Here is a 25447-nt window from a genome sequence, read left to right on the forward strand (position 1 = left end):
TATTTTTAAATTTTGCAGTCGGGTTTCGTGTTCATTGTTGATTTGTGAAGATGGTAGCACTGAGTAGTTTGCGATATAAAGACATTTTGGATGGGGTTGGTAATTCCAGTCCCTGGAAGGAGAAAATTACCATGATTTTGAAAATGAATGGTTTGTGGGATCTTGTGAACATAGACATTTTGGTTCGATCAGATGCAAACCTTGTAGAGAAGCATGATCTCAAATATATGAAAACAAGTTGAATAGTTTTGGATGTACTTGCATTCCCTCCTAGAATGCGCAGTTTTGCATGCTGCTACTACCACCTGCAACCGGAAATCACAAATTTCCTCTAGAAAACTGAATTTTGAAATCCTCTGAGAAAATCCCCCCGTGTGTGCTTTTCTCTTCCAACTAGCATTGATTTGTTATTGCAAACCAACTATGCCCATATTTGCTCAACGAATTCTTTGTTCTGCTCACTGGAATAACTTCCTGACAACACCACTACCTGTTGGAACTGCTACTAGACAAAATTAAAGTTTTCTTCCATCTGCAACTAAATATCGACCTCTTCCCAACAATTCACACTGCTTAGATGGCCCTCAGCACATATCTAGAAATTTTGCTCAGAGAGTCCCTCTGAAGCTGTAAAATTTCTCCTCATCACTGAGCCAATGATTTGTCTTCAACACTGCTCTGAAACCATGTGAAATTTCCTTAAATTGCAGCCACTCGAAATTATTCTTCTAATTGATTAATTATTAAGCAATTTATTTGCTACTACAAACAACGAATAATTCACGCTACAATTTCTTCACCATAAAAAATATCGCAGAAGCAAAAGTAGGAACTGAGAAAATGATATAGCACACACAATGAAATTGACACAGTTATTTTTGGATAGTTGTCCCTAGAAAAACCCAATGTGGGAAAATCAGTGCAACATATGAGGGTTTTATTATTATGCAGCAGTGAATAATCTGAGTAGAATTTGGATGCCGAAAACTAGCAATCCTTAGCAAGAAGAGTTGGCAAAATTATTGAGGGAATTTCTCCCTCCTCCATAGGCAATCCCAACCAATGTTTTAAAAAACGGCTGGCTAGGAACCGACTTGGCTGAGTTGGTCCGAGGCAGCCTTGGATTTTGTGACCTGCCCATTGAATCAGTTCGGCCGGCCGAGCTTGGTAATAACCCGACCGGCTCGGCCGAGTCCGTATCAACCTAGCTGGGTTACGTACAACGGCCAGTGAACCCAAAAAAACGATTTTTACTTTTTATTTGTTTTATTTTTGGGGAATCCCTAGGCTTCCCTGTCTGACTCATGGGTTTCCCTGTCTGACTCTGATCCCTAGTATTGATATGCTATTCATGGTAATGTTAAATTCTTAAAGTAAAAGTGACATTCTCCTTAATCTTCATTTTCATCCTTTTACTTAAATTTTTAACATTACCATGAAATGACTCAGGATGTTTGAGAGTGGTTCCGGCCTCATTAGATTTCATATGGAGAAAGTAGAATTTTAGATTTCATTCAAAATCCAGCAGACTTATCAGTTTTTTAGGATTTCAGGATTGGGGGATTGCAATGTTTCCATTGAATTTTGTCATGTATTAGGGTATGGAACTCGTATTTAATCAAGATCACCAATCCCTCTATGTACCTTGATGTTAGTGACATTGGTTGTCAAACTCCTTCGGGATTCACTCCCAAGTCGGGAGCTTCTCAAAATGTCGCTCTCGATCCCGTTTTTGCTCCTGCTCCCCGCTTTTGCTCCCGCTCCCAAGTAACACTAAGCCAGATGATGATGTTGGCAACTCTAGCAGTAGCCAGTAGTACTAGTCACAGATTTTTGTTGTAGAGGCCATTTCTAGCCTCCTTGGTTATGTGTTTTTGTTTTGATCTCTATATCATCATCGTGTATGTATTGGACAGTGCACTGGGTGCCATTTTGATATAATGGATATATTCATGAGCCTACTTTGATCATATGTTGTCTTCTATCTATATTCTAATGCTGTGTGTTTGGAAACATGAACGAAAATCTTTAAAATTATGTGTTTTTATAAAAAATAAATATTTAATATATGTATTACAATGACTGAGTCATTGAAATCGAGCCGACCGAGTTGATATCGAGTCGGAGTCGGAGTCGGAGTTGACCCTCGTTCGATTTGGGAGTCGGAGTTTTAAAACATTGATCCCAACACAACACCACTTAGGAAAATTGGTCGTCCAAAACCCCTGCCCAAGACTCTGCACAGATGATGCGCAACATGTAACTTGCACTCCTGGAATCTACCTCTAAGTTAGGCGTCATGCCTGCTGCCGCTGCTGGAAGTGATCCTCTGACCCTTTGGGAAATTTTCCTGGCCTCTGGAAGCTGAATCGATCCCCTACTCAACCAATCGATTTGCGACTTTGAAGCTGCATGCGCAACGTCTATTGTATTAACTCAGTCTCTTGTTGTTGGTTCTCCGAAACTGGAAATCTTCCTCTAGACTCATTGTCTCTGCTTCCCTTCTAATTCGAACTCTCTCTGCTCAATTGCTGGATGCTCAATCTGCCAAGGAAATCGACCTCTCAAGTGTGTCCTACTCAACCCCATTGCCCTGCTCTTATAATCTCTCGTTGGAGAACCAACGACGATGTTTAGATCCTCTTCAATGGCTAAGATCATTTCTGAGTCGATCCATGTGAGTTTCTAGAGAATTCTCACCTATCTCAGTTAATAGCTGTTAATTAATCACTTTTTGTAAGTTATACGTAGGAAATATTTAATTGTTGATCAATTAAATTAATTGAGCCATCTCTAGGTGTTTTCTCCTAAAACATTTTATGGTTTTTGGACGTCTAGTGTTCCTTAGCCTCTCTGACCAAAGTCAAGACTAGAACACCTATCCAGTGCTACAAAACTAATAGTTTAGGTCCGAGATGTAAACTTGTATAATCATATTTGTATAAAGGTGGAAAAATGGAGGGAAAGGTTAAATATTCCACTACATGCCTTCACATATGTGCTTATAGCAGAATACTATTGTACGTCATGGTTCCAAGCACCAACACTTGGTGGTGGGGTGAAGAGAAAGCCACACCAAGATCTAGGGGTTTAGGTTGGTCATATGGAAGCATTAGACAAACTTGTCCTTGATGAGGAATGTGATATCATATGTAAGCAATTGAACCAGTACATCAATGGTAATCATGCATTTGGGACCAACCATACAATTAGAGATTAAGGGAATTTGTCTTCTCTTAAATGGAAGTTCTTCCTCACAACTACACCGATGCTTTTACAGGTGGTAAACACTTCTTACATAGAGAGGTGTTGGAGCACCTACTGTTTCATCTGCAGTGTCAAAAGAAATACGTTGATTGTAAATCGCTCAAAGAGCTTGGCTAATGTGCATTACAACTTGTGATTGTTGTCACATTAGTGAGGAGTGAAAGATGGATAAAGCATGTAAGACTTGAGATAACAATCCAGAGGGCGAGGATAATTGGAGGTTGGAGCATTGGTTTGACAATAGTTGGAGAGTGCTCTTTATGATGATGATGATCACGGTGAGGTGCCACCCCCATCTACTACCATAGTTACCTTCATTGGGACTCTAGTAGCAGGGGATTCATGTTTAATTCCACTTCCATGTACACAATTACTTCCAATTTTGACTTAGGCTCCGGCTTTGGTTTCACTACCACATGGAGGCTCATGGGGAGATCATGGTGGACCTCGCGGTGCAAAGTTGCAAGGAATGTAGATAGAAATTAGAATATTTTTTCCTCCTTTGTCACTGCTTTATATGTCATAGAAAGTAACCTAGTTTAATGTTATGCCCCTTGGACCTTCCAGTCTCCATTCTTAATTATCATTTTAGAACTTATGATCTATGGCCTACTTTGTCAACATAATTCTTTGGTCATGTTGACGATTGGAAAATAGCTTATTTCATTCCATAAATTAATGGTCTACTTCCCATGCTTGAAAAATTTGTATGTTTGTAATTACTAGATGTTTGATGCTTGAATATAATCAATGTTTTAAAACTTGAACTGAGACTCGGAATCGGTTGACGGTCAACTTGGAATTAGATTCAGAATTGGTTGAGGGTTAACTTGGACTCAGTCTCGGTTCAACTTGGACCTATTTGATTTCAATGACTCAGTGTAGTAAAAAAATACATAAAAAATTAATTTTTAATTAACAAAAATTATTTTAAGGATTCCAAACCATTGGAGACGAAATATGTTTTTCCAAGCTCACTCTAAATCACTGCTTTTCAATACTTTAACACTGCTCCAAAACTCCAAATGGTCACAAATTCTCAATGAGGGAGGTGTGAGGCAAATAAATAGGATTTTGTTTTTCTTTTTTGAAATTTAATTCTCCCTGTTGAGTCTTCTCCAATGAAGTCGAGGTTGGACACCGTTGAGTAGGGCTAGTTGGTATGCAATTGACTCAGTCATGTTTTGAGTTAGATCAGGGTTGCGGGGGAGCGCGCCCCCCCCGCCCCCTCCATCTTGCTCCCAATTCGCTCTCCCGACCTAAAAAATGTGCTCCCTAGTTTTTTTGGGAGCGATGGAGGGAGCGTCACTCCCGTCGCTCTGGGAGCGATTTTTCCAACTGGGGAGTGGTCGGGAGTGCGAATTGGGAGCAAGATCGAGGGGGGTGCTCCCCCGCAAATCGCTCCCGAATGCTCCCCAGTTGGAAAAATCGCTCACGATTGGCAGAGAGGAACCCCTGTGCGACTAAGAGAGGGGCAACGTCGGCCTGGAGAGGGAGGGAAGGGGAGGGAAACAGGGAGAGAGGGAAGGTGGGGGGATAAATAAACCCTCTCCCCTCTCATTATTCACTTCATCCTAAGTGAGAGAGAGCAAGAGAGTTTGGAGAGCAAGGAGAGGAGCTTGGAGGTGTTTGAAGAGCTTGCAAGGGGAGATTGGAGGCCAAAGAGGTAGGATCTACACTCTAATCTAGCAAATTTTATTTATTTATTTTTTTATTTTTTTTATGTTCATTGCCAAATAAATAAATAATTTTTTTCTCTATTTCCCATTCCATTTTTTTTTGTAGATTCAAAACTTCAAATTTCAAACATCATGGTTATATTGCTTTGCATTTTCTTCTTCTTGGTTCCTTTTTTTGTTATTATGGTGTTGGAGAGTAGAAAAAGGAGGGTTGAAAATGAAGAAGGGGATGAAGAAGTGGGTTATAGTGGATTTGATGAAAACCTCAGAGAGGAGTACCTTGGTGAGGAGGAGCTAGAGGAGAGTGAACATGAGTCAGCTCAAAAAACTAAACAAGACCAAACCCCATTGTGGAAATATGTTAATAGCCCTGAAGCAGGGAAAGGGGGTGGAACCACTAAATTTCACTGCCCCCATTGCAACAATAATTACACAGGTTCATACACCCATGACAAAAAGCACCTCTGTGGGAAAAGACCATGGGATGGAGATAAACAAATAGGAATCAAAACCTGTACAGGTGTGTCAGCAGCAGATAGAGCCAAATACATAAGGGAAGAGGAGGAAGCCCAATATAAATCTAAAAAATCAAAGGGTTTCTTTGAACCAAGCTCACAATCACATGCATAAATAACTCCTTCAGCATCCTCCCATGGTAGTGGATATGGGGGCACAGGGTCACCAAACATCTCTCTAAGGCATAGACCATATCAGTTTTCCTTAATGAATGCTGTAGGAATGATGTGGATTCAAAAGTTTACTGATTTCTCTATGCATGTGGGTACCATTTGATGTTCTTCGCTTACATTATTGGCATGAAATGGTTTCTGCCATAAATGATGCCCCTAAAGGATACAAGAGCCCTGGGTATGACAAGGCTAGAACCGTTGGACTTGATCATGAAAAAGCAAAAATATCACATTCTTTAAGTAGAATGAAAAATTCTTGGACTGAGCATGGGGTGTGTGAAAATTCTATCACTATAGTAACTGATTTACTTTTCCTACTTATTTCATCACAAGTTATTCATGAAATCACTTCAATAAACATTAAAATAAATACTGCTGCATATATCACACCGTAATACAGAAATAAACATATGCACAAGAATAAACACATTGACACAGATATTTTGAACTAATGTCCCTGGAAAAACCCAATGTGGGAAAACTGGCGCAACAAGGGAGGATTTTATTATTTAGCAATTTTCTAGTACAACAAGGTGCCAATCTGGCTTACCCACAGATAGACAAATTCTTCAGCACTTCTTCTGAACCCAATGTCAGCCCTGTTGAACTTTACGTGGCTTGAAACCCTCTGCGTCAGCTTGTTGAGACTCTGTGCAGCCTCTCTAGCCTTTTGTGTCACTCTTGCAGCCTCTGTGTGGATGACGCAGGCCTTGCTGGCTCTGTGCAGTCTTTGCTGCCTCTGCGTGGCTCCCTCTGGCCCTGCGTCTGTCTTTTCTGTCTCTGCATTGATCTCCCGTCTCTTTGTTCCGTACTTGCTGCCTCCTGACTGCTCACCAGACCACTGGTTCAATTTCTCAGCTAACCTTGCTTCAGAAATTGAACTGATTGGTCTCCCTCAGTGTATCCTCCAAGTGACCCTCAAGCCTCCTCTTATACTTTTCTTGTTGACAAATCAACGGCCGAGATTAAGTCCCTAATCAACGACTAAAATTAGATTTGGCTTGATCCATGACTTTTGAACCATTCTAACACAGTTTCATATTAATTCACATTAATATTTTATTTTCCCTAAGTTTAGACTTAGGGATTACATTAAAAATATTAATTATTTTAATATCTCCCAAACTGTTTAGAATCTACCCAAACCCTTTCTGGGTATTGGAGATCTCATGTGCCTTAGCCTCTCCACCAAGTTTTGTGGCTAGAGCACATACGATGCTACCCAAAATCAACACTCCCTCTTAGCGAGGACTGTGCTCTGGCAATACTCCTCACTGAGCATCACCCTGATCATCCGACATCGGTTCCTGTGCTGATGCTAAGCCTTCCTGCCCAACATCCTCTGCACTGTTGTATCTTGTACTGCTGGCCATGGCGCTACCAATGCTACTGCCACTACTGCATCTGTACGACAACTCCCTCTGCATCTATACTATTGCTGGTACTTTCTCCCCACTCTGCATTTGCATTGCAACTCCCTCTTCGTTCTTGCTGTCAACACACTCATTTCTCCTTCTAAAAGGGGTTCTTTACCATCCCCATCTTTTCCCTGAAGTAGTCAAATTTTGACTTTCCAAGGGCCTTCGTGAGAATATCTGCCACCTGTTTTCTTGTAGGTGTGTAGTTCAACTGTACAGCTCCTCGTTCGACACAGTGTCTGACAAAGTGACACCGGATATCAATATGCTTCGACCTATCATGAAACACTGGATTCTCAAAGAGTTTGATGCAACTCTGATTATCACACATGATCCTGGGGACCTCCATATTTCTTCTGAATAGGTTCACCAACAGTTTTCTAAGCCATATGGCCTCACACAAAGCTGTGCTTGCTGCCATATATTCTGCCTCAGATGAGCTTAGAGCCACGGACTTCTGTTTCCTACTGCACTAGGAGGTCATTCCTGATCCAATGTTGAAACAGTACCTAGAGGTACTTTTCCGATCCACTGCACTTCTTTCCCAATCTGCATCAGTAAATCCACTCAACTTGATATCCTTCCCCTTGGTGTATAAGAGCCCATAATCAACTGTTCCCTGTAAATACCTGAGACCGTGATATCTCTTGTAGCCTAGATGGGATGGGAGATCCATTAGATGGATGTCAAGACGACATTTCTGAACGGGGTAATAGAAGAGGAGGTATACATTGAACAACCAGAGGGCTTTGAAACTCATGAGAAGAAGTCTCATGTGTGCAGACTGAAGAAAGACTTGTATGGGCATATGTTTGATTCTATCATTGCAGTAACCGATTTACTTTTCCTACTTATTCCACCATAAGTTATTCATGAAATCACTTCAATAAATATTAAAATAAATACTATTGCAGATATCACACCGTAATACAGAAACAAACATACGCACAAGAATCAACACATTGACACAGATATTTTGGACTAATGTCTCCGGAAAAACCCGATGTGGGAAAATTAGTGCAGCAAGGGAAGATTTTATTATTTAGCAATTTTCTAGTACAACAGGGTGCCAAACTGGCTTACCCACAGATAGACAAATTCTTTAGCACTTCTTCTGAACCCAGAGTCAGACTTGCTGACTTTGTGTGGCTTGAAACCCTCTGCGTCAGCTTGTTGAGACTCTGCACAGCCTCTTTGGCCTTCTCCGTCACTCATGCAGCCTTTGCGTGGATGACGCAGGCCTTGCTGGCTCTGTGAAGTCTCTGCTGCCTCTGCGTGGCTCCCTCTGGCCCTGCGTCTGCCTTTTCTGTCTCTGCACTGATCTCCTGTCTCTCTGTTCTGTACTTGTTGCATCCTGACTACTCACCAGACCACTGGTTCAATTTCTCAGCTAACCCCGCTCTAGAAATTGAACTTACTGGTCTTCCTCAGTCTATCCTCCAAGTGACCCTCAAGCCTCCTCTTATACTTTTCTTGTTGACAAATCAAGGACCGAGATTAAGTCCCTAATCAACGACTAAGATTAGATCTGGCTTGATCCATGACTTTTGGACCATTCTAACACAGTTTCATATTAATTCACATTAATATTTTATTTTCCCTAAGTTTAGACTTAGGGATTACATTAAAAATTTTAATTATTTTAATATCTCCCAATCTGTTTAGAATTTGCCCAAACCCTTTCTGGGTATTGGAGATCTCATGTGCCTTAGCCTCTCCACCAAGTTTCGTGGCTAGAGCACATCTGATGCTACCCCAAATCAACAGGGTGTCCATTGTATTTGATGGATGGACAAATGTAAAAGGCAAGCCATTGATAAGAGTTCTTGCTGTGTCTGTCAGTGGTGCCATCTTTCTTTCAACATATGATTACTCAGACAAGTTCAAGACTGACATCAACATTGCAGAACCATTACTTGAAACAATTGAACGTATTGGGCCATACAATGTCATCCAAGTCATCACTGATAATGCTCCTAATTATAAGGCAGCGGGAGCAACTATTGAGGATAAATACCGCAACATATTTTGGTTTGGGTGTTTGGTTCACATAATGAACCTTCTGATGCATGATATTATTAAGAAAAAAAGCCAACAATACAAATGGATTGGTGATTTGTACAACAGAGGCAAAGAAATGATAAAATTCATTACAAACCATAGCAATACCCATGGCATTTTCTGTAGTCACTCAAGATTGGAGTTGTTGAAGATTGTGAAGACTAGATTTGCTAGCTATTATCTCACCTTCAGGGGCCTTTTGAAGGTAAGAGAGTCATTGGCTAGCAGGTATCAAGTCCACACTGATAGGTATTAAAGGAAAGGGCTACAAATGCATCTGACAGGCAAGGTTTTGAACAGGTGGAGGAGACCACTCTTGATGGTTAGTTTTGGGCATGTGTGAGGCAAGTATTGGAATTCACCAAGCCCATTTATCACATGATTCAGTTTGTAGATACAGATAAACCAGTGATTGGGGAGGTGTATGAGTAGATGGATACCATGTTGGGGCAAATAAAAGATATTGTTCAGAAAGATGTTCCCAACTTGTATACACTGATTCACAATTGTGTGTGTACACGGTGGAATAAACTTAATGTTCCACTACATGCCTTGTCGTATATCCTTACGCCAAAATACTATGCATCTTGGTTGGGCCAACCTGCACCTCGGGGAGGGGTTAGGGTCAAACCCCATATAGATGAGGAGGTATCTACAGGATAATTGCTCACCGGACCGCTGGTTCAATCTCTCAGCGAACCCCGCTCTAGAAATTGAACTTACTAGTCTCCCTCAGTCTATCCTCCAAGTGACCCTCAAGCCTCCTCTTATACTTTTCTTGTTGACGAATCAACGACCGAGATTAAGTCCCTAATCAATGGCTAAGATCAGATATGGCTTGATCCATGACTTTTGGACCATTTTAACACAATTTCATATTAATTCACATTAATATTTTATTTTCCCTAAGTTTAGACTTAGGATTACATTAAAAATATTAATTATTTTAATATCTCCCAAACTTTTTAGAATCTGGCCAAACCCTTTCTGGGTATTGGAGATCTCATGTGCCTTAGCCTCTCCACCAAGTTTCGTGGATAGAGCACATCCGATGCTACCCCAAATCAACAGGGTGTCCATTGTATTTAATGGATGGACAAATGTAAAAGGCAAGCCATTGATAAGTGTTCTTGCTATGTCTGTTAGTGGTGCCATCTTTCTTTCAGCATATGATTACTCAGACAAGTTCAAGACTAACATCAACATTGCAGAACCATTACTTGAAACAATTAAATGTATTGGGCCATACAATGTCATCCAAGTCATCATTGATAATGCTCCTAATTATAAGGCGACGAGAGCAACTATTGAGGATAAATACCCAACATATTTTGGTTTGGGTGTTTGGTTCGCATAATGAACCTTCTGATGCATGATATTATTAAGAACAAAAACCAACAATACAAATGGATTGGTGATTTGTACAACAGAGGCAAAGAAATGATAAAATTCATTACAAACCATAGCAATACCCATGGCGTTTTCTGTAGTCACTCAAGATTGGAGTTGTTGAAGATTGCGAAGACTAGATTTGCTAGCTATTACCTCACCTTCAGGCGCCTTTTGAAGGTAAGAGAGTCGTTGGCTAGCAGGTATCAAGTCCACACTGATAGGTATTAAAGGAAAGGGCTACAAATGCAACTGACAGGCAAGGTTTTGAACAGGTGGAGGAGACCACTCTTGATGGTCAGTTTTGGGCATGTATGAGGCAAGTATTGGAATTCACCAAGCCCATTTATCACATGATTCAGTTTGTAGATATAGATAAACCAATGATTGGGGAGGTGTATGAGCAGATGAATACCATGTTGGGGCAAATAAAAGATATTGTTCAGAATGATGTTCCCAACTTGTATACATTGATTCACAATTGTGTGTGTACACGGTGGAATAAACTTAATGTTCCACTACATGCCTTGTCGTATATCCTTACGCCAAAATACTATGCATCATGGTTGGGCCAACCTGCACCTGAGGGTGGGGTTAGGGTCAAACCCCATATAGATGAAAAGGTATCTACAGGATAATTGCAAACATTAGACAAGTTGATACTTGATAGGGAGGAATGTGCTAATCTGCGTCTTGAATTAGGCAAATACTTCAGTTGCACTGGTTTGTTTGGTTCCTTCCATGCAATGGAAGATAGAGACAGATTTGATGCTCTCACATGGTGGGAAGCATATGGTGGCCAGGGACTTTTGCTAAAATTGGCAAAAAAAAGTTCTCTCACAGGTTGTAAATACTTCTTCTTTAGAGAAGTGTTGGAGCACCTACAACTTCATACATAATGTGAGAAGAAACAGAATCAATGAAAACTAGGCAGAAAGCTTGGTTTATGTGCACTACAACTTGAGGTTGTTGAGTCATCATTGTGATCAGTCTTATGAGGATCCAACTTATAAAATTTGGGACAAGCACCTAGAGGACAATAATTTGGAGGATGGCACTACTTATGAGAACTGGAAGCAGAACTTATGAGAGAGGAAGATGAAGCAACAACCATGTCACCCCACCATCCAGTAGCAGTGCTTGAGTTCTGAGTTTTGTTCCTTTTCTGTTGTTGGCTCCTTGTACATCCTCACGTGGGGGGCACGTTGCTTCTGGTTCTAGTCGTGGGTCTGTGTGGGAGGAGACTACTAGAAGACCACCACGACCTGCTCAGAAATTAGACATTGTTCGTGGTGGCAAGAGGAAGATGTAGATGATAGATTTACTTGTCTTTTCTAGTTTCTAGTAGTTTTTATAACTCTTGACTCTTTCATATTTATTATGATATTTTTGTAAACAATATATGACAATTTAAGTTTGAAGTTTGAAGTTGGCAATTATAACTCATTGGTAATGAATTATGAATATGATGCTTCGTGAATGTTGAAAATTGTTTCATTTCATTTCATTTTATAACATTTCATTTCATGTTAGATATTATTTGTTGTAATGGTTAAACTTAGCTTACAAGTACAACTTTGGTGATCAATGATGATAAATGTTATATATTGAATTTTGAAAGCTTGAAACTTTAACACTGATGAATCATGATTCATGAAACTCAATATGTTGTATGTTACTAACTTGTGGATGTGGTTGATGAAGATTATAACTTCTAGATGATCATTGTTATATGGTTCAATCTATGTTTTTTTTTTTGTTTTTTATATCTAATTCATCATTCTACATGTTTTTGTTGACATATATGCATTAAAATATAAAAAATATATATATTATGTAAAAAATGCTCCAGGATTCGCTCCCAAACGGGGAGCTTCTCAAAATGTCGCTCCCGCTCCTGTTTTTGCCCCCGCTCCCTGCTTTCGTTCCCGCTCCTGTTTTCGCCCCCGCTCCCTGCTTTCGCTCCCGCTCCCAAGTAACCCTGAGTTAGATAGTTTGGCACTAAACTAGCGCTTTGAATTTAGCACTTGGCTAAGTTAATATGGTCGTTGATCAACTCAATCGAGTTTACCAAGTCAGAGTTAACTCAAACTGATTTTTATCACATTGAATGTACTGTTGATGACGTTTCTAACTTCATAATAATGTAGTGTTTATCTACAAGCAACACAAATATTCATGTTTTTATATATATTGCAACTAATTAGTAATTGTGGATTCTACATGTTTCTTCTAAACATGAATACATTATTATGTATAAAAAAATGCTCTAGGGATGCTCCACTCTTGAGGTTTTCTGAGAAATTGTGCTCCCAATGCTCCCGCTTTGCTAGCTTTAACAGTAGATATATCCATTCTTCAAACTGTCAAGAAGGGAATTTCAATCCAATCAACATTGATACCATGTCGAAATTTTGAGAATCAAGTAATTAATGCAACTTCCAAAATTTCACTTCAATATTGACGTTTCCTGTATCTAGTCCCTCAGAACTGTCAATATTAGAGCTGATTTGAAGTATTTAATCAACAGTGAACAATAGTCAATACTTCACTTCAAATTACTAGGTAGCTCAAGTGAAAAGATACCAAGCAAGTTTACTTCAATGTCAACAGGTTACAGTGCTTTTGGCATACTTTTTCATGCTTATAACTGATCTGAAATAACTTCATAACAATTTCATCCATATGTAATGTCAAATCAACATGAACAAGTAGTGATGAAATTTACCCAAACAAGAAGACAATGCAAGCTGAACATGAAATCTATGAGTACACAATAATCAGACAGATGAAACACTTCACTAATATATAAGAGATGAAGTTCATGTACACAACTTATCATAGGTTGGTACAATCCTGAGATCTTGAAATCCTAGTTAGTGAAACCATAAAAAAGACCCTAGCCATCAACTCCTCCCGAGTAAGAATAGCTCCTAAAACGATGATTGTCACTTCTGCAAAGATCCTGAACATGCTAGCATAAACAATATTAAGTCATCCTTGGTGCATACACTAATCTTGTATCACACAAGCTCTCCATACTAACATAGTTGTCTTCCGTATGGTTTGCAAACCCTAGCCTTTTTGCATCACACAAGTACATGGATATACAACTTTAGCACTAGTCTCTAGTTCTACATGTGCATCATTGGGTGTGAGTCCACAAATCCTGGTATTCAACTTTTGCATCTACAAAAGCAGCAATACCTTCATGGAACATTAAGTATACAATAATCAAGTATTCTTCCAAGTAAGAGATCACACCAAGCTCTAGACTTATCAAACTAGTCTTTGCACGATCCTACCCTAGCCTCACATCTTACAAGAACAAGGCTCCAAAATCATGTAAGGCATTAGTTCCACTTTCAATGTCATCTAGGGTAGAAGCCCTACTGCTATAGTAGGAGCCATGATAAACATCATCTTCAAGGTCATGTTCCCGTCTAGCATTTACATGCAAATCACAATCCCTAGCATCAACAAGAGCAATCTTTCCATCAACATCTGTGATGTCTCTCTGTCATTGTCTTCTCCTAGGGTTTCCTTTTTGACAACATCTAACTCCTAGGGTTTCCTTGTGAACCCTAGCATCTTGCTGCCTACATGACTTCTCGAAGCAATACAAAGATTAGAGTACAATGAATGATAGTGATTACAAGAGCTCTCTTCCCCCTTGGGGGACTGACAAAAAATGAGGATGCATCCATACTAGTAGCAAATAAGGCAACACAAATGGACTGCAAACAAATTAGGAGGTAAAAAATACAAATATTCAAGTGCACAGTTTGGAAAATAATTATAAAAGTCAACATATTATACTTGTACCTAATGTCTACATTAGGTCAAGTGAATCCTAGGGTTGTACCCTGTGCACAGAAGCATTTAATATAGAGTTGCCTCTTGTAAAAGACGTAGAGAAAAATGCTTAAATGCAATTTTTTAGTGGGTAAGTAGTAGAAGCATCACAATAATTTTTAGTCCTACTGGGAGCATCTGAATCACAGCTTTTGTGTTTGGATGACTTTTAACTGCATTCCATGATTCAATGTTGATTGGGTCTTGGTAATTCTTCTCTTCTCAAGGTCTAGCTAGTATATCCATCATTGAATCCCCGTGATTACATAATGCATATTGGGTATAATATTCCCCTTCTCAAATGGAATTTTCTTTTTGGAGTAATGGAGAACAGACATTTTTCTTTACAATGTTTTAGTTCTTGAATTTCTTTAAATACTAGCTTAGAGTCTGAAGAGGAACAGATATCAAGTTTTACTCTTGAAGCATACATTTATTGTGTATTGTGATGTTTGAAGGTGTAGCTGTTGAGATGCTTTCTTACGTGGAAGGAAAAGGGGGATGTTTTAACTTGTTCCTTTATGCAGGCAATATCAGAGTCATATACTACTTCCGAGGATGATGTGGGACCTATTGGTCAATGTTTAGAGGTATTTATACATGTTTTACTCCATAATGCGTACACGGTGTTCTTGTTTATTTCTTAATGTGATGGGCAAGGCCATATGTGGGTTATCTTAGGATATTGATGATATAGATTCTTGTTGTATAAATCAATATAGTGGATCTCAACTATCTGCAATTATTTTCTTTTGTGCATTTTGTTGTTTTTCTCTTGGGAATTCTTTGTAGTGGGTGAGCTGAATACAGTCTAGCTTTTGGCACAGATGTAAGGCCTTACTTTTAATTTTGACCTCTTTATTTAGCATTTAACATTTCCTATTTAAATTTGACTAACATTTGCCTAATCTTTCATTGAATGCAGGATGTTTTGGGTCTTTCTCCATTTGACATTGAAAATGGATTATGGAAAGGAGATGTTGAATGCAAGCAAAAGATTTCAAAGCTACTCGAAAGACATGGTGGTATTCTTGATCATCATTTGTTCAAAAAGGGCTATTCTCAACAACGATGTTTATGTTTAAGGTAAAGACGGGTTTTAAGCTTATTAGTATGAAATTTTATGGTATGATGGATTTTCTTAGAGTTGAAATTCAAGCAATGGGTGTGGTTTATTAAAATGGCACAATTTGGAAACACGATCCCCAAAAATCCTAGGGAAGGAGGGGAAAAATAAAATATAGATTTTATTTTTGAAAGCATATCAAATTATAAGGAAAATTTGAAATGATAAAACAAGCGAACAAATTATTAAGAAACCTTTTATATATTGAATCCCATATAACATTACCCTATGTATGGTATGTTATGGATCCAGATGGCACTTGAGATCATAATGTAGGATAGGTGCTAGCCAAATGGCAACTCAAGAGGGGAACCAATGTAAGCACACTACCCTATTTCCACTTTAAGCGGGCTTTGGTTGGACACAAGTGGTTAATTTGTAAGATTAGGATCAGTGAAGCTATGCAATGGGGCTCAAGGTGAAATGAAGAGTTAGTTTTAGCAAAACATAACTTATATGTTAAATTGTGGTATGTTCTATGCTTAAGAGAAATTTACTTCAAGTTTTCAAATTAGCCCAATATCAATTTCCAGAATTGCAATCACATCAACATGATAGTAAAACGCAGATAGAACATAAATGTAAACAGTAGAAGACAAGCCAAGACAAGAGACACAAGATGTGGCACCAGCCAGGGACAAACCCCAATGCGGGGAAACCCTTGATCAATTCTTCTTATATTCTTCAATAATTCAACAGAGAGAGAGATAGTACAATTACACAATTCTGTAATTTTATGACAGCAACAACTAAACCCTAACCAGCAAAGTCAAAGCTGGTCAAACAGGTCAACAATGACCTCAAGTCAACCTCAGTCAACTCGGCCTCCAACAGCAATGATAGCAACCCAAAACAGTCCGAAAATGGTGGTCAAACTGCAGTCAACGAAAGTCAAAGTCTGCAGTCAACCCTTGACAGTCAACGCTGGTCAATGGTTGGTCAAACAGGGGTCAATGCTTGCTGTCCAGAACTGTGGCTTGCTTGGAAGAGACTCCCCACACTAATCCGCAGTCAAAGATACCTCCTCGCTGGTCAACGCAGTCAAAGTTCAGCCCTACTGCTCCACGGTCAACCCAAAGTCAACGCTGCCCTAGATCAGACCTGTGTCCTTCCTTCTTCCCACATGTGAGTGACCTGCTCCTCCTACGCATACCCAATCAGACTAGGAGAGAGAAGAATGAGATGATGAGATGATGGGATAATGCCACAAGGTCTCCTCCTTTTATATGCCACGTTGAGGATAAGTTGGGGGTGTAAAACACTGTTTTGCTTGTTGGCCGATCTTGACAAATTGTCAAGAAATACAAATAAATTCATATCTCCATGAATACATGTCGGAATCAGAGGATCGTTAGGTCAATGCTACACCTCTCGATGAGAGGAATCCAAGAAAAATATCAGCTGCCATAAATAAGGTGACCCACATGGAGTTTGGCCCTAGTTTCCAATTTTAACACTCCCTCTCAACTAGGGAGAACTCCATCTGCTAATCCATCTGTTTGTCGGTACTATCTCTGCCATCAATGCACTGCTCTGCACTACTCTACTCTGTTCTGCTCTGCGGAACTATGAAGAAGAAGAAGTGATCGAGAATGTATCATACCATCCTCTACTGACCCGAAGTCAGTCCCAAATAAAAGAGAGTGTCTAATAGCACTCTTATTGACCCGAAGTCAGTCCCAATGAAGAGAGTGTGTCCTACCACTCTTATTGACCCGAAGTCAGTTCCAAAAGAGAGTGAATTATATCACTCTTACTGAACCGAAGTCAGTTCCAATTGATCCCAGATCAATGTCATCCTAGCATAGGGAGTGCGATAGATACACGATGCGTCCATCGGTACTACTATGGTCCGTATCCTCATTTCCCTACTTATTGGCTAGATGAGAGGTACTTCCCATGAGTCCCAGACTACATGGGTAGGATGTCTCAGCAGGAGAAGGATGAACCACTCTTTTGGCCTACATGTCGCCACAAGGTATCACAGGGGAAGGCTGAACCACTCACCCTGTGCATAGCAAACCACTAGGGGAAGGCTGAACCACTCACCCTATGGTTTCTCATCACTCCAAGAAGTACCTCAAACCCCTTGGAGCTTCTAGAGCTCAAAGTATATATCATACAGGACCCTCATAAGAGGGCCTCTCCACGACTCCTAGTTGTTCTCGGAAAGTCAAGAATTTGAACTTTCCCTGGGGCTTCATTAGTTGCAATATGATGGAGCCTTATTGCTCCTAGTTGTACCATATCCCAGATAAAGTGGTACCTGATATCGATATGCTTGGAGCGATCATGAAATACAAGATTCTCTAATAAACGAATCCCACTCTGGTTGGCGCAGAGGATCACGGTAGTGTCCAGCGTATGACCAAACAACTCACTAAAGAGCTTCCGCAACCAGACAACTTCACAGGAGGTCATACTCGCAACAATGTATTCGGCCACATCTAGAATATCGAAGCAAAACCCAAAGAGAAACAACACCCAAAAGTGCTTTTTTGGTCCACCACACTGCTTGCCTAATCAGCATCGAAATAACCATGCAACCTCACATTTCCGACAGTGTATCTCAATCCATGAGTGATTGTGCCCCGAAGATATCTCAGAAGTTTCTTGGCACCAATCCAATGTGAGTGATGAGGCTCAACTATATATTGGCTCAATATGTTGACTACAAAACATATATCCAGATGGGAGTTCACTAAGAACATCAATACTCCTATGAGTTGAAAATACTCAGAAACATTTCCCAACACAGGTCCGACAGCACTATCGCATAACTTCTTGAAGTTAAGCTTTGTCGGCGTAGTCACGGGCTTGCAATCCACCATACCAAATCTCTCCAATATCTTCACCATGTATTTTCCTTGAGATAGGAAAATTTCTCTTGGTTTTTGCCAGACCTCCAGTGCTAGGAAATAGTGCATTAGTCCTAGGTCCTTCATCTCAAATTCGGAAGTTAACTCCCTCTTACATTTGTGAATGAGAGGGTCTGCACCTGTCAGTAAGAGGTCGTCAACTTACAACACTAGTATGAGAGGCTTATCATCTTCAACCTTAAAGTAAATGTTCAGATCGGCTTCACTCCTAGTGAATCCCAACTTCATCAAATAGCTATCGATCTTCTCATACCAAGCTTGGGGTGCTTGCTTTAGCCCATAGAGAGCTCTCTCCAACCTGCATACATGAGATTCTTATGAATCTCAAACCGCTCGGGTTGTTCCACATAGACTTCCTCTTTAATCGAACCATGCAAGAACGTTGTCTTGACATCCATCTGATCTAGATTCCATCCTTGCGAAGTAGCAAGGGCTATGATCGAGCGGATGGTGGTGTATTGGGCAACAGGTGCAAATATCTCATCATAATCTACACCTTCCTTTTGAGAGAAGCCTTGAGCAACAAAGTGAGCCTTGTACTTTTTAGCACCCCCATCAGCTCCATGCTTAATTTTGTAAAGCCATTTCGAGGTGACAACTGTTTTTTCCTGGGGTCTGGGGACCACATCCTAGACATCATTCTTCATGATGGACTCATATTCTTCATTCATAGCATCCTTCCATACTTGATGCTTTACGGCTTCTTCGAACGATGTAGGCTCATTTTGAATGATGGTGCTCATAATGGTCAAGTATCTCTGGTACCTGGTCGGCTTCTTTCTTTCCCAGAAAGTTCCTGTGGGTGCAATATGTCTCTCGGCATCTTCAAGGGTCCCCCTAAGCCATGAGGGCCTCTTCCTAGAAGAGGAAGGCTCTTGCGGAGGGGGATCAATAGGATCCATAGGTTCTTCAACATCGGGCATCGTTTCATCTTCCTTCTCATCCGACTTCCTGGTGTTAGCTTCTTTATCTTTCCTTAGAATAGGAAGATTGTCAACCTTGCTAAGAGCCATATCTTCGTCAAAGGTGACATCATGACTTATTTCGACTTCCCTTTGACCAACCACATAGATTCTATAGCCCTTAGAATTTTCGCTATAGCCCACAAAGATTCCCTTATTTCTAGATGCACCCAATTTGCTTCTTTTCTCTTTCGACACATGAAAATATACGGGACTTCCAAATATTATGAAATGAGAGACATCAAGTTTGTTACCAGTGAACATTTCTTCGGGGGTCTTGGAATCCAATGCTTGATGAGGGCATCGATTTTGAACATATACGGCAGTATTCACAGCTTCGGCCCATAGAAACTTCGGAAGCCTTTGATCATGGAGCATGGCACAAACAACTTCCACAATCGTACGATTTTTTCTTTCAACCACACCATTCTACTCAGGAGTGTATGGCGTTGTGGTCTCCCTCTTAATGCCAACTTCTTTGCAAAAGTCATGGAACTCATTGAATTCATACTCGGTCCCATTATTAGTCTTTAATATCTCGATTCTCTTCTCGATCAAGGCTTTGAAGTGACGGAGCCAGGTGAACACTTCATCCTTTTTTTTTCAAGAAGTATATCCAAGTCTTGCGAGAATAATCATCTGTAAAAGTGAGATAATATAGATGTCCTCCCAAAGAGTTCACGGGCATCATACCAGATATGTCGGAGTGAACCAACTACAAAATGTCGGAGGTCTTGCTATGGCTTGAAAGGAATGGTCCCCTTTTGAGCTTTCCTTCGGCACATCTCGAACATACACGTTCATGCTCTACTTTGAACTCAGGCATCCTTGTCACCATCTGTGTCACATCGGGTAGAGCATTATAATGAAGGTGGGCAAACCTCCGGTGCCATAGTTCAGACTGTAGAGATGTGTCGCAAGACATGACTCCCAAATTCCAATAGACTTCCTCCGACTTGATATAAAGAGTCAACTTGAAATCCAAGAGTGAAAGCATCTTTAAAATTCTTTTTCCAAACACGTACCTTGCCATCGATGAATGCTACCTTGTAGCCTTTGTCTTCCATTGCTGAAATGGACACCAGGTTCTTCTTGAGATCAGGTACATATAAGACTTCTTGCAAATGGATTGTGTTACCTTGATTTAATTGAAGAGTAACATTCCCTACACCCTTTACGAGATAGGTGGAATTGTCTCCAAGAATAATCTCCAAGTTTGTCTCCTTCTCTATCAGATTAGAGAGAGCTTCCTTGTAACCAGTGAAGTGCCTTGAGGCACCACTATCAATAAGCCAATTTCCCAACGAGTTCGGAGGAGAGGTAGTGGAGAGGGCCGATATCAGATAATACTCATCTTGCTTATTGTTAACAACATTTGATTCATACCTGGAGTTCCTTGATTTCTTCAAGGGTTGACCACTTCCTTGATTTCCCGCATTCCTCTTTCCTTTGCCATTGAACCTGCCATTCCTTTGATTGTGGTTGGAGTTGCACTTGGAGTGATTTTGATCATCACCATGTGATGTGTTCTTTCTATTTGGACACTCCCTCGCATAGTTGCCAAATTTATTGCAAACGAAGCATCTTCCCTTCTTTCCACCCTTCGATCCGAGCTTTCCTTTGAAATGACCTTTAGACATAATTATTTCTCGTTTTGGCATGAGAGGAGAAAGAAGTGGGGTTGCCTTTGCTTTAAGGAATTTCTTGCTCTACCATGCTTGTCTCTTCTTGAATGCATCTCGACATTAATTATTCAAATCCTGGAAGTCGATCATTGTTGAGAAGAGTGGTTCTAAATATATACCATTTAGATGGGAGACCTCCAAGGGTGGTGATAGTTAGTTCCTTGTCAGGAATGACTTCTCCAATCGATAGGAGATCATTCTTGATATCAGTGATCCTTAAGAAGTAGGATTGAATATCCTCGTCCTTGCCCTTCTTAATATCCTTCAGCTTGTTTTTGAGAAACAAAACTTGATTTGCATAACTAACATTAAACAAGCTTACCAGTTTGTCGTAGATCTCCTCAGAGGTGTTCAACTCGGAAATGTAGGCCACCAGATGCTTATCAATTGAGTCTCGAATAATCTTCTTCACTTTGACTTCACCCTTAGTGTACTTGTTCTTTGTGGCAGCTGATGCATTTGATGGAGGCTCCAGAATTTTACCCCTCACACAGTGGAATACTTCTTGATCTTCCAATGTCAGATCAAGAGACATCTTCCATCCGTGATAGTCAGACTTCTCACGGAGCTTGTCTTTGGCTAGGAAGTGAGATGAGGAACCGATGAAGCTTTTTGATCTTTCCAACTGTCTTCGGTGATTTCTTTTTCACTTCTTGGTTGGGCTTTGTCTTCACCTCAGCTCTAATACCGTGTTAAATTATGGTATGTTCTATGCTTAAGAGCAATTTACTTCAAGTTTTCTTATTAGCCCAATATCAATTTCCAGAATTGCAATCACATCAAGATGATAGCAAAATGCAGATAGAACAAAAATGTAAACAGTAGAAGACAAGCCAAGACAAGAGACACAAGATGTGGCACCAGCCAGGGACAAACCCCAATGTGGGGAAACCCTTGATCAATTCTTCTTATATTCTTCAATAATTCAAGAGAGAGAGAGATAGTACAATTACACAATTCTGTAATTTTATCACAGTAGCAAGTAAACCCTAACCAACAAAGTCAAATCTAGTCAAACAGGTCAAAGAGGACCTCAAGTCAACCTCAGTCAGCTCGGCCTCCAACAGTAATGATAGGTAGCCCAAAACAATCCGAAAATGATGGTCAAACTATAGTCAACGAAAGTCAAAGTCTGTGGTTGACCCTTGACAGTCGACACTAGTCAATGGTTGGTCAAACATGGGTGAACGCTTGCTATCCAGAACTACGGCTTGCTTGGAAGAGACTCCCCACACTAATCTGCAGTCAAAGATACCTCCTTGCTGGTCAACGCAGTCAAAGTTCAGCCCTACTGCTCCACGGTCAACCCAAAGTCAATGCTGCCCTAGATCAGACCTACTTCCTTCCTTCTTCCCACGTGTGAGTGACCTGCTCCTCCTACGCATACCCAATCAGACTAGGAGAGAGAAGAATGAGATGATGAGATGATGGGATAACGCCACAAGGTCTCCTGTTGTATGCCACGTTGGGGATAAGCTGGGGGTGTAAAAAACTGTTTTGCTTGCTAGCCAACCTTGACAAATTGTCAAGAAATACAAATAAATTCATATCTCCATGAATACATGTCAGAATCGGATGATTGTTAGATCAATCCTACACCTCTTGATGAGAGGAATCCAAGAACAATATGAACTGTCATAAATAAAGTGACCCACATGGAGTTTGGCCCTAGTTGCCAATTTTAACATTATAGCATAGTAACAATAGGGTGATGGAGCACTGAGAGCTATGCTCATCCATGTTGGGCAAATGGATTCATTTATAGAATCAAGAGGCTTGCAAATGGATGATAAATGGTTGTAGTTATTATTTTACAAGCATACAAAAAACTTCAGATGAGACAAATTTATTTGCATAGAATCTTACTAGTCCCTAATATGCAAAATGTAAAATGTCTGGAAATATTTTTGTAAAGCTATTTAGATTTCTAATGATTTTATATTACTTTATATAAAATTTTGGTGTTTTTTAAGGTAAAAGAATTTTATGGTATAAAATTTGGGCAAATCTTTTTTAGAAAAAATGAAAAATGGTGAATCTTATTTTTGGAAAAGCATGGAAAAATAGCCCACCTATGAATATTAGCCCCTAAATTTTCTTTACCAGGGAGTAATGAAATGATGCACAACCACACATAAAAATCCTTAGCTTTGCATTACTTCGATTAGATATTCAATGAAGCTCAATAGCGGAATTCTCCCACAAATCGGAACATAACTAGAAATGGAGAGAGCTACTCTTTATATATAGTTTTACTGCATCTCCTTTACAATAAAATATTAATTTTATTCATAAATCCATCATTTTCTCCAATGTGGTTGATCATGTCAGCGAGCTCTAACATCCTCATCAAATCCTCTCCATGTGGGGTTGTGCCATTAAGAATTTTTAGGATTTGTGCAACAACTACTTCAAAATAGGATATGTGGACTTTCAATAAGGTGGATCGAGTAAAATATATAATAATAGCAAGTGTTCTCCTAGATCTCTTCTAATAAAAGTAACAATTATCAAGTCATAAGGATAGGGGGACACACTCCAATAGGTTTTTATCCAAGAAATACAATAATCTCCTCTAGAGGAGTTCCCTTGATCCTTGTGCATAGGGAGGTCATTGGACCTCATTGACCAAGTAATATGTATTAGCATAATCTTTGAGGAAGTGCACCCTTGATAAGTGTGCTAAAGTAGTTACATCTCCTCCAGAAATACACCAAATTTGGATGAATGTGCATATGCCATAGGACAATGTTGACCAAGCAAAATGATAAAAATTGCTCCATGAGAGGTACACCCTAGAGACGTGCATAAGTAGTTGCATGAACGAAAGTGCCACAACGATAGGGGGACACACTCCATTAGGTCTTTATCCAAGAAATACAATAATCTCCTCTAGAGGAGTTCCCTTGATCCTTGTGCATAGGGAGGTCATTGGACCTCATTGACCAAGTAATATATATTAGCATAATCTTTGAGGAAGTGCACCCTTGATAAGTGTGCTAAAGTAGTTACATCTCCTCCAGAAATACACCAAATTTGGATGAATGTGCATATGCCATAGGACAATGTTGACCAAGCAAAATGATAAAAAATGCTCCATGAGAGGTACACCCTAGAGACATGCATAAGTAGTTGCATGAAGGAAAGTGCCACAACGTGAACTAGGACGGTGCACCATTAATATGAATCTCAGAATGCATGATGATGAAAGCTTTTTAAATTTTTTTTCATAGAGTAGACAAGATTGTTAACACAATGAGAGGTCTCGGTGATAAAATGTAAGATGATGTTTTTGTTGAAAATATTTTGATATCACTAATCGCAAAGTTCGATGCCATAGTATCTATCATTGAAGAAATGCAGGATTTGAAAAGCCTTACTCGAGAACAACTTCATGGGATCTTGACTGCTTAAGAGATGAGGAAAAAGGGAAATACATTAGAGATCAGAGAAGTTGCATTCAATGCCACAAACAAAGGGAAAGAAAAAGAAGAACCTAAAGGGACAAGCTACATTTCAGGTAGGAAGAAGCAAATTTTTTGAAGAAGCTGCAAATAGGAACTCGTAGGTTCAAAGGTAAACTTCCTTTCAAATGTTTTGCTTGTGGAAGAGTAGGTCACTATGTTGCTAAGTGTCCTTCTAAAGAAAACCATGAAAAAGGAAAGGATGTTCCAAAGAAGAATGTCAAAATTGGTTTCAGTAGCAAGAAATGTTTTTAGACACGTGAAGACAGTGAATGTTGTTCCAATGATGAGGATGACGAATCAGATCAAGATTGTCAATTACTTATGGCATTTGAAGAACAATGTGCAAATGAGTCTGATAACAATGATGACTTTATGGATGCTTTAGAAGAAATTGATAGACTCAGGGTCATAAACAAGAATCAAGAAAATGAAATCAGTCTGTATAAAGAAAACAACCTAATTGAAGAAATAAACCAACTAAATATCTGTCTAGAAGAGGCTAAATTAATAGAAGAAGCCTTGAAGAACCAAGTCCAAGAAAAGGAAAAACACCGTGAGAACTTAGAATTTGAAATTGTGAGTCTAAGAAAGGAACTTGAGAAAACAAAATATCTAAATCTTAGATTTGCTAAAAGATCTGAAACCTTAGAGGAAATCATTAAGGTTCAACGTTCTAAACTAATCAAGACAGGTCTTGGATACAATCCAAATCAAAATGGTGAAACATCAGTTCCTTTGAAATCTTCTGAAACAGGTACAAAAAGCTACACCGTTTTTGTAAGGGGAATCAATCATCAGAATAACAGAACTCGGCAAAAGAATGAAGGGTCAAACTATACTCAAACAAGACAACCTTCCCATGAACAAAGGGCAAGCTACTCAAGAAGGTATTATACTCCCATGTATTCTTACTTCAATGGTCAATGCTTCACTTGTCACAAAGCATTTCATTGTGTTGGTTATAAAATGA

At 39.7% G+C, this 25447-nt stretch overlaps 1 protein-coding gene across 3 annotated transcripts in view; it reads left to right on the forward strand.

Annotated features, from left to right (window-relative positions):
- Positions 1-25447, forward strand: part of LOC149217728 (uncharacterized) — a 376727-nt gene that overhangs the window by 329425 nt on the left and 21855 nt on the right. For 2 of the 3 annotated variants that reach the window (XM_089393070.1, XM_089393071.1), the window contains exons 21-22: positions 14886-14948; positions 15284-15444. In XM_089393070.1, the coding sequence (XP_089249196.1) occupies positions 14886-14948; positions 15284-15444 (224 nt within the window). Of the gene's footprint in view, positions 1-14816; positions 14950-15283; positions 15445-25447 lie in introns of those variants that run through there. The other variant, XM_089393072.1, reaches the window with a different exon arrangement.

The sequence above is a fragment of the Pinus tabuliformis genome, chromosome 1_1, assembly GCF_031772625.1.
Source record: "Pinus tabuliformis cultivar Carrire ecotype Pingquan chromosome 1_1, CPIR1, whole genome shotgun sequence".
In the NCBI taxonomy this organism is placed as follows: Eukaryota; Viridiplantae; Streptophyta; class Pinopsida; order Pinales; family Pinaceae; genus Pinus; species Pinus tabuliformis.